General features: G+C 33.0%; 1 protein-coding gene across 1 annotated transcript; it reads right to left on the reverse strand.

Moving 5' to 3' along the window:
- Window positions 1-259: 259 nt before the first annotated feature.
- Window positions 260-9,906, reverse strand: LOC142633994 (protein SRG1-like). The gene is made up of 4 exons (XM_075808256.1): window positions 9,563-9,906; window positions 2,117-2,364; window positions 1,174-1,498; window positions 260-714 (listed from the first exon to the last, which is right to left on the reverse strand). The coding sequence occupies exons 1-4, from the start codon at window positions 9,812-9,814 to the stop codon at window positions 472-474; spliced, it is 1,068 nt and encodes a 355-aa protein (XP_075664371.1). The 5' UTR covers window positions 9,815-9,906; the 3' UTR covers window positions 260-471.
- Window positions 9,907-10,390: the final 484 nt, after the last annotated feature.

The raw sequence follows: 10,390 nt of genomic DNA on the forward strand, positions 1-10,390 counted from the left end.
GCTTTTGCAAACAAAGGTTTTTCTCATTCATAAGCAATTTACCATTTAAGATTTAATTTTCGCTACACTCTAATTTAGATTGGTAATTTTTTATGTTCTGATTTAATTTGCATATAATTTGATCTAATTAATCAATTTGGGTAATTGGTTAATTAATTGAAGCCAATAAATTTTTAACCCATCATATATAATAAAAGGAATATCAGTAATAATTCGATATTAAAATGATTTTGTACTAATCACAGTTTGCCAACTAATATACAGTAAAAAATAGTAATCGCAATTCATTCATCACAAGCTGGCCTGAATATAATAGTGATTATTAACACTAGTACTAGTTTGCACTCACATAAAGATAATGACGTTTTCCAGTCACTCCTTTAACATTTATTTCCTTATAATGTCTTTAAGGGTAATCATATACAAATTAATACATGTGTAATATGTTCAAATACTTTTATCTTCCTCCTTTTAGATCCTCATGGCATCCACGTACGATTTGCCATGGAGTTCACGAGAAAAAAATCCCTTGAAGTAATCTGCAACCCCTATTCTTTTGAATAATGCAGGTCTCTCTGGCTTAACAAGGCTTGGTGCCGGTCCCATATCCCCATCCAGCTTTGGGCTGTAAAATGTAGCTATAGAGAGTCTTTCACGTTCTGAATTAACTGTTGCTCGATGTTCGATGCTACGGTATATACCGTTTGTCACAATCTGGCAAACCACAATTAGCTAGTTTGAGCTCCCATGATTAAATACAGAAGCTCTGTGAATTATTGTCCTCCTTATATATATATATATATATTTGATGAATCCTCCTTATATTTAATATATTATATATTAGATCTGTATTCTATCTTATAACATGTAGACTTACGGTGATGTAGACTTACGGTGATATATGAAATAGAAAACATATCTATTCGATGCATTAGATGCAAACTCCTGACATTTATTTATTTATTTTCCTTAAAATCATTGGTGAGGATTAGCTCTATATGTGCATAACCTTTGTGCATATACTTTTTACGCATTAAAAACATTATTTATACTCAAAAAAAGAATTCAAGATATTCGAAGGGGGTGACGTCCCTTGATTTGGTTTTTGACGAGATATGAAAGTTGATTACGACAAGTCAATTACACAAAGACAATGTTATGCCATATAGGTACCTCCAAAATATCTCCGATGTTGACAACAAAAGCATTATGCGGCGGTTTCACGGGAATCCACATCCCATTTTGTCTAATCTGGAGACCTTCCATTTCATTGACTTGTAGAAGGATTGTTAGACCAACGGCATCAGAGTGAGAATTGAGGCCAATAGCAAGCTCTGGTTGGGGACATGGAGGATAATAGTTCAACCTCATCGCTTGATGCCCTTCTTCAAACAACACTATCATATCCACGGTTTCCATTTTGAGAGCTTTTGCCATGAGGTCAAGGATTTTCATGGCAAGAGCTTTCAAGTCACGAGAGTAAGCTTCTAAGGTATCTCTACATTCAAAGAACGTATGGCTCAATCCTTAGTAGAAGGTTAACCAAAATTGGAGTACTTTTCCAAAGCAACAACAAATTGATTTGATTTATGGATAGATCCTATAATTAGTTGCTGTATACAAACACTACTGCAAAAATTTATAGAATATTTTGAAAGTACAACTCCCTCTGCTCATATGAAAAGTTTGTCATGTCATGAATTTAATTAGCAGCACTTAATAATATTTGAGGAGTACAAATTCATTGTACTCTCAAAGTATCTATAATTACCGTACTATTGCTCGCCTGTAGTTGTTGCTGTATTAAAAAAGGACTATAAAAGAACGGTAATGATAGAAACCAAACATCTTTCACAACCGCTTCCATGATTTGTTTTTATTTAACATGAACTCCTCACTGACACCGTTATTATTATGTACTAATCACAACAGATCATATTATAATATTCTAATCTTGGAATAAAGTTAATTTGTTATTTGGCACAAGTATCTCATATTGTGTTAGTATTTAGTTGGTTGTTAATATTCTAGTCTTAAAATAAAGTTGATTATTAATAGTGTGAATTTATCAATTCTATCTTATATATATTGCATACGTAATTGGGAGAGAGAGAACCTGAATGGAAGAGGGAGCTTGGGAAACAAATGAGGCTTCCTCAAATGGACAGGAAGTGTGATCATGTAAAACATGTCTGCCCAATCGAGCTTCTGCTCCTCAGACACAACAAAGGCTTGCCCAAAACCCTCTATATCTCCAGTTTGTTGCGAAAACATCTTCTTCTCTTCCATCGGAAGATTAAAGAATTCTTGAATGCCTGACTTCACATTCTCCAACAGTGAAATGTTCACCCCATGGTTTATTAACTACAATCAATCAATCTTTAGTTAAAGCCGAATATTAAGGAGATACGAAGAAATGATATTGAAAATTGAAATACTCTTCTTACTTAATTTGGTAAAATTACATTTTTTGTTTTTAATTCTATAATTTAGGAGGTGTAATAAATTAAGGTTCTCATAGAGTTTAAAATCAATAATTTTAAAAAGTAAAAAATTAAACCTATAGTTTCAGGATTAATTAGAAACTAAACCATCAGCTTATATTAAATCACAAAGACAATGTCATACCATTCAAATGAGTTGGGATTTAATTTATTACTTCATTTATTCTTAAGGTTTAATTGAAAATGAATTTTGTATAAATAGAGTTTTTCTATTCTATATGAATATTGGAAATAATTCTTATTACTACCATGCAAAAGTGGCACACGCACAGAACAATTGAGGGAGGAAATTGTTTGCTAGTTATGATTAGTAAATTTAATCTTAGAATTTTTATTTATATTTGGTTAAGTACAATAAAAATGATTATGACGTCTTTAATTTTGACGAGGTGAGCCAAGTCCGTGTTGATTTGCATTACATGTGATGATACCCATTTATATATCTAGCCCACTTGTTTTAGGTGACTTTCTTTTTGTGTGTCATTTAATAAATTTTTAAAGAGTAATATTTTTAAAAAAAAAAACTATTAGATTACATGTTCTTTAAATTATTATAACATATGTCAAATTTTGTATGAATTAGATATTGTTTACTATTGAAATTTAAACAATTTATCATGCTCAAAGTTGCACGTGTGTGTGTAAACGACCTAAGTTTGAATCTCCCTCTCTCCCAATTAAGATGTATAAAACAAAATGAAAAAGAAAAGAAAAGGTGTTACAAGTAAATCATAGTGTTTTGTATATTGGTGTGAATCGGAACCACCAATTCAATGAAACCCAACCCAATGCTTCAAGTTGATTTTTGTGGGTTGGTGGGTGGGGTTGTGTTGGAATTTTATATTAAGTCTAAGTTTGGGTTGGGTTTCGACTTTGGGTTGATAGTTTTTTCAACCATCTTACTTCTCACCATATATATGCTTACTATATTTCACTTATTGTCATTTTTTTTCCTGTTTCATTTATTTGGTATTTTGATAATTATTTTGAATGAATTTGAAAAAAATAATATAATTTAAGAATAATTTTTTAATTGTAATAATTTATTGAAAAAAGTAATTAAATATTTGATAAAAGTTCAACTATATTCAAGTGATAAACATCTAAATACAACCTACTGACCCAACTCAACCTAACCAAACCTGACTAATATGGTGTGGTTGGATTGGTTTCAACACATGTGATGAGTTGGGTTGGGTGGGGTTGAAAATTTCTCATCCCAACATGCTTGGGTTTGATTGCAAAACCTTGCAACCCAATATAACCATTGACATTTCTAGTTAAATTACTTTTTTTCAATAGAAATAAAATTAGATTGCTTGAAATTATTTATTTTTATTATTCACGGTTGGCTAGCATGTGGTCTCCCCCCCCCCCCCCAAAAAAAGAGATAATAATTGTGGGGGTAAAATGGTCAAAACATGAATTTGGGCCTTAGGCCTGATTTGGTGATATGAGCCTGTCTGAGCAGAGACTTTGGGACCCACAAGCCAACTCGTGCCAGAGAGATTGGTGAGGTTGTCCGAGGAGAGGCATCTCCTCGAACAAGTCGAAATAAAGATCGTATGACACGTCATGATGTTTGGGGAGAGAACTCCGGAAGGTTTGGTGGGTAAAGATGTGTTTCACATAGTTATAGAGAGGAAGAACGTATGAGAAATATTTAGGGAAAAAGGCTGCTACCACCACATTAAAGACCCTACACCTACCTCCCTGGCCGCATTAATGGAGAAATGACCTTTGAACAGTAATGTTCAGCCTTCCAGCTATTGTTTGAAGATATCAAGAAGGTGGTGGATGTGACAAGTATCTAATAAGGTAATTTGTGATACACATAGAGGATAAATGGAAGAAGAAAAATGATATAAAAGGGAAAGAAAGGGCATCGGAAGGGGGGAAACATGAAAGAAAAGAAAGAAAGAGAGTATTGTATACTTCACCTTCAATTCTAGTCTATAATTCAAGGAAAGAATAGCAATATAAGGCTTCCTCGGCTTACGTCTGAGGAGGATTTCTCACTATTTTCATCCTTTGATTGTGTGTGAAGTGGTAATCTAGCCTTCCATCTGTAGTCCAATATCCGTAAGACCTAGGTTTCAAGTCTACACTCTACAAATTTGATTGTATAAGGGCATTTAGGCCTGAGCCCATCACGCGTTAGGGTCTGGGTACCAATTGTGCGCTTACAATAATAATAATAATAATAATAAATAAATAAGAACTTCATGAATGAAAGAAATTTGAAATTATTAGATAGCTTAGAAATTCTCTTTTGGACCGCTTTAGGGTTGGACCTTTCATTAGGCAAGGCCATTGCGTAAGAGCATTCACATTTGGAATGGCATATGCCATATGTTGATAGTATTTAGCATCTAAGCCCTAAAACCTCCCAACAGCCGGTCTTGCAAAACCTAACTATTGCAAAAAAAAAAATCAATTATGTTACAGTACGATTCTAAATGTAGAATTGCACTGTAGCACAATTGTAAAACTAAATAATATTTTTTTTATTCACATATCTGACTCTCTCTCTCTCTCTCTCTCTCTCTCTCTCTCTCTCTCTCTCTCTCTCTCTCTCTCTCTCTCTCTCTTTATTTTCTCTTCTTTGTTTCTCATCTCCTTTCTCTTTCCACAACGGCCTCTCTCTCTCTCATCACACCTCTCTCTCACAGTGGGCTATTCTGGCGTCGGTCATGGGTCTGACGTGGGTCTGGCGGTAGCTTGGATCTGGTGGTGCCGTGGGTCTAGTGGTTTAGCCACACAATGTCAAAATAGTAAAAGCCACACAACAGAAAATGAAGGGATGCAGGAAAAAAAAAGGAGAGGTATTTTGGAAGACATTAGAGAGTGAAATCAACTCAGATTAGTGAAGAGAAAAAGCATACCTTAGCCGATTAAACTCGTGGGTAAGTGTGAGCATTAACAGTAGATCGGATCGGAGGGGAGGTGGAGAAGCACCAAGCCACAAACAAAGAGAGAGATGAGAGAGGGAGATTGAGAGTGAAAACGGTATGGGTAAAATTTTGAATTTGTGATCTGTGTATTCAGATTTGTAGCGATGAGCTTTTGCAGTGATGGGTTTTGCAGCGATGTTGGCAGCGTGTTTTGCAGTGATGGGTTGCTCAAGATCGCTGCCAATGGATTTGATGTGGCAGTGATTTGGTGGTTTTTTTTTTTTTTTCTTAATTTGGGTTTTTGGTTCCAGTGAGATTTTGGTGGGTGGTGGGCAATGTTGGCGTGGTGGGCATGGTGGTGATGATTGGGTTGTTTGGTTGTTGAGAGAGGAACAGAGACTCAAAGAGGCAAGGACAGAGATGAAGAGAAAGGAGTGATAGATAATTTGTTTATTATTTATTATAAAATTTATATTATTTTAGTATGTGGTATTGTAAAATAAAAGTTGGGATGTTGAGAATATTGTAAAATAGTATGTTATAATTGATAAAATAGCTTTTTGAGATGGTTAAATAAGATATGATAGAATTTTGGGATGAGGATGCTCTAAAGCCCCAAGTGGAAGGGGCCCCAAAATTTTAGAAAAGAAGGGTTGTAGGAAAAAAAAATAGTTTTAAATGAAATCCAAAAAATATGATACATCCTTGGGACCAAAGAATAAAAAATCTGGTATATTCTAATAAACATTGGTACCCCAAAAAAATTTCTGGTTTAAACAAAATCAATTTTCTCAAAAATAACATCAGTAACCTCTAGACAAACCAAAATTCAACTAGATAAAATACAAATCCGATCTAAAAGATTAATCACAAAACAATCACAAATTAAAAATCTCAAATCCCTAAAATCTACTCATATTAATGTTTCTCTCTCTCACTCTTGCTCTCTGCCTCTCTACCACAACTTTTGCTCTTTGCCTCTCTTATTCTTTCTCTCCACTAGTCTTACTCTTAAATCCTTCTGTTGCTAGTTCAGGCTTCCTCTGATCTGATCACATACTCTCTAAGCACTGTTTTATTCTTTCTTTGAGTTTCTCTTTCTAATTTGATTTTTTCTACTGCATTATGCATAGGCCTATCCATGGGTCGGGTCGGATCGGGTTTGGGCTCAACCTGCATCCGACCTAACCAGATCGAGTGGACATAATTTCAACCCGCCGTCGACCAAGAGGATGATTGGTTCGGACGGGTTGGAACAACAACGAGCGGCGGTCAGGTTCAGTTGGAGCCGAGATCTGGAAAATAGAGCAAACCGACGAGAAAATGATGAAAATCGGCTAAAATCCTTTGAGATTTTGCTGGAAATAGCAAAGATCTTAACTAGATTTGGCGAAATCTCGCTGAATATAGCCAAGAACTCAACTAGATCTAGCGAAATCTCGTTGGATTTAGCCAAAAAACATCTCAAAATTCGCCGGATGATGAAAATTGACCAAATCTTTGGAGGTTTCGCTGGAAATAACCAAGATCTCGACTAGATCTGGTGAAATCTCATCGGATCTAGCCAAGAACTCGACTAGATCTAGCGAAATCTCACCGGATCTAGCTAAAAAACATCTCAAAACTTGCCGGATTTATCAAATATCACTGGAATATTTGTGGGTCGGTCGGATCGGGTTTCTCGGATTTTGAAGAAGGAGAACCAATGTCCGACCCGTCAAAGTCGAGTTCTGGAGGAAGCAAACCATCACCGATTGTTGGAGAAGTCAGTTCGGTCGACAACAGGTTGGGTGCAGTCGGCAGAGGCGGGTGGGTCGGGTCCCGCGGTTGATTGGATGGCCCTAATTATGCAGATTCTATGTTTTTACTGTGGGTGGAGTCTTGTCTAATAAGACTTCTAGATAGGGCCGTGGGCCTACTTGAGTGCCTGTGTTCTGGTTGGGGCCGCTGTGCCTTGAAGTTTTAGTTTTAAATTCTTGCATTTTTTTTTTTTTTTTGGTTATATGTAGTAGGATCTTTTTTCTTTTTCTTTTTTGGGGGTGAGTCTTATCTAATAAGACTTGTGTGGCTGTGGGTGGAGTTGTACGCTGGGCCTTGAAGTTTTAGTTTTAAATTCTTGCGTTTATTTTTTATTTTTTGGTTATATATAGTGTGTTTGGAATGATGAAATTTGTCAGCTTATTATACTAATTAGCTTTTTTTGTTACTATTCATGGGTCTCACTGCACTTTTTAATAGTATTTATGGGTCTTATTGCACTTTTTGATACTATTTATGGGTCCCACTGTACTATTTCAGCTAATTTTTACCTTCATCTACAATACTTTCAGGAAAAAAGTTTTTAGTTTCAGTAAAATAAGCGGATCTTAAACAGACCTGTAGTAGGATCTATTTTGTTTTTTTGGAGGTGAGTCTTATCTAATAAGACTTGTGTGGCTGTGGGTGGAGTTGTACACTTGTACTTCTGGTTGGCTTTAATTTTTTTTTTTGTGCTTATATGTATTTATTTATACAGGTTGAGATTGCTAGATACTTGTTATCATTTGGTGAAATTACAATAGTACTTTTTATATATATCAAGTTCATTGCTCTACACTTGAAGTTATTTTTTATTTCAATCATTATAAATATATTGTTTGATTAGAAATGTCTACTAGAAAATATGCATCTACATATGAAAAAATTAAAAAAAGAAAAAAATAAGAAATATTAATCTTGAATCTTTTCTCAAACATGTTGTTTATTATGATATTGATGGTTTAGATTTATTTCCAAAGTTAAAGGTTTTAAAAGAAATTTTACAAATAAAAAAATATACTCTAGTTGACATACTAAATTATATAAAAATGTTGGATTCATTTCCATATATATGCATTACTTATTAAATTTTACTAACAATACCAGTTACAGTTGCTTCTACCGAAAGACGTTTTTCAAAATTAAAATTAACAAAATCATATCTAAGATAAAAAATGTCTCAAGAAAGATTAAGTAAATTAGCTATATTATCGATTGAATATGAGATGTTAGAAGAACTTGAATATAAAAATTTAATTAGTTAATTTGCATATTAAAAAGTAAGAGAAATAAAACCCTCTAAATAAATAATTTAAGACACATGATGCAAAATTGGACTACAATTGTATAATCTAATTAGATTTCTCTAAACTTTACCTATTAATATATATATATATATATATATATATATATATATATATATATACATACATACATACATATATATATATATATATGACTTATAAAATTGATTTTTTCTTTTTTAGTTATACAAAAAGAAGCTCATAAATATAAAATCATTCAAACTATCTCTTTCTCTATTTTTATATATAGTGTTAGATATATGATTTTTTTTTTTTTTTTATATTGGACTCTTGGTTTTCTACATTAAATTAACTAATTTGGCACAAAAATTAATTTTTTTTATTAGATGGGACATATATATATATATATATATATATATATATATATATATGTGTGTGTGACTTATAAATTTGAATTGTTTTTAGTTCTATAAAAAAAGGCTCATTAATATAAAAGCATTAAAAAATTATGTTTTTTATGATTTACTTATATTGAACTCCTAGTTTTTTACATAGATGACTTATAAACTTGAACTGTTTTTAGTTCTATAAAAAAAAAATGCTCATTAATATAAAAGCATTCAAAAATTATTTTTTTTATAATTTACTTATATTAAACTCCTTGTTTTTTACACTAAATTAACTCATTTGGCATAAAAATTTAAAAACTTAAATTAAATGGCACATATGTCGCAAAATTAAACTCTAATTGAAATCTAATTTTTACATTGAATTAATTTAGTTGGCACAAAAATTTAAAAATTTAAATTAGATGACACACGTGGCGCAACATTAGACTCTAATTGAATTTCAATTTAAAATCTAATTGAATTTTCTCTTAGTTTTACCTATTATTATTATATATAGATAATATAAAAATATTGAATAAATATTAATTTAATTAATACATAATTATTTTTAAAAAAATCTCATTTTAGTTCTCGGCTAAAGCCCTAAAATATTATAGAAGGATTAATCCCATCATAGTTTCACTTTTGAGGTATATTATAGAAGGATTAACCCAGACAGAGAGAGAGAGAGAGAGAGAGAGAGAGAGAGAGACCTGAAAGAAACCCCAGTGTTTGCAAGCATGGTGCAACTTCTCCAGCTCCTTGTCCATGAAATCCTTGGAAGTTAACCTTTGCATGTCGATGACTGGAACTTGGGGTAAAGAAGAGGTGTCAGATACAAAAGGAGGGTCTTGATCCAGCCGTACATATCTTGGTGGCACTGTAGTTAGTGCCTCCTTCGCTAGCTCTTGAACACAAGGTACCGGAAGAGAGCCCCCCAGATTTGTTAAGTTTATTTCTTCCATGGCTGCCAAATAAACTCAAGGTCACAAAGAAAGAAAAAATGAGTCTAAATTTTTTATTTAATAGATAAAGAAGAAAACTAGAGGATATGAAAGGAAAGGTGTACAAAAGCGTGAGGAATGAAATCTTATCTAGGCCCTGTTTAGTTAGACTTATTAAGCTGAAAAAGGCCAGTTGGCACCCTTTTTTTTTTTTTTTTTTTTTGTGTGTGCGTAAAAATAATAGCTTTATTTCAAACTTAGTGAATCTACTGATTTACAATTTTACATTGTGCATGCGTAATTAAATTAATAGCAATGTCTACTTCATACACTCACTTACACATATAGTATACGTACTCACCACTTTTGCACAAAAATTGACTTCAAAATCATGATTTTAGTTCAAAAAACTTGAGTACCAAGTAAGTGTGTGCAATAAAAGTTTTCCTTATTACTTTTTTTTTTTTGGGTGTGAACTATGGATTTTATTGAAAAGGAAAACAGAGATACAAAGACAAGACAATGCTACGACAGTGAGACAAATGACCAAAACACTACAACATAACTTAGAACATGACTAGGGGTAGAGCTACGACT

Source organism: Castanea sativa, chromosome 5, assembly GCF_040712315.1.
Source record: "Castanea sativa cultivar Marrone di Chiusa Pesio chromosome 5, ASM4071231v1".
Taxonomy (NCBI): domain Eukaryota; kingdom Viridiplantae; phylum Streptophyta; class Magnoliopsida; order Fagales; family Fagaceae; genus Castanea; species Castanea sativa.

What these genes read in the sequence shown, in the direction of transcription:
- LOC142633994 (XM_075808256.1), bottom strand. Translation starts at nt 9,814, where the DNA reads ATGGAAGAAATAAACTTAACAAATCTGGGGGGCTCTCTTCCGGTACCT. An exon ending in AAGCTCCCTCTTCCATTCAG is followed by an intron (nt 1,499 to 2,116) that starts GTTCTCTCTCTC and finishes CTTTGAATGTAG; the next exon opens with AGATACCTTAGAAGCTTACT. An exon ending in ACATCGGAGATATTTTGGAG is followed by an intron (nt 715 to 1,173) that starts GTACCTATATGG and finishes GTGGTTTGCCAG; the next exon opens with ATTGTGACAAACGGTATATA.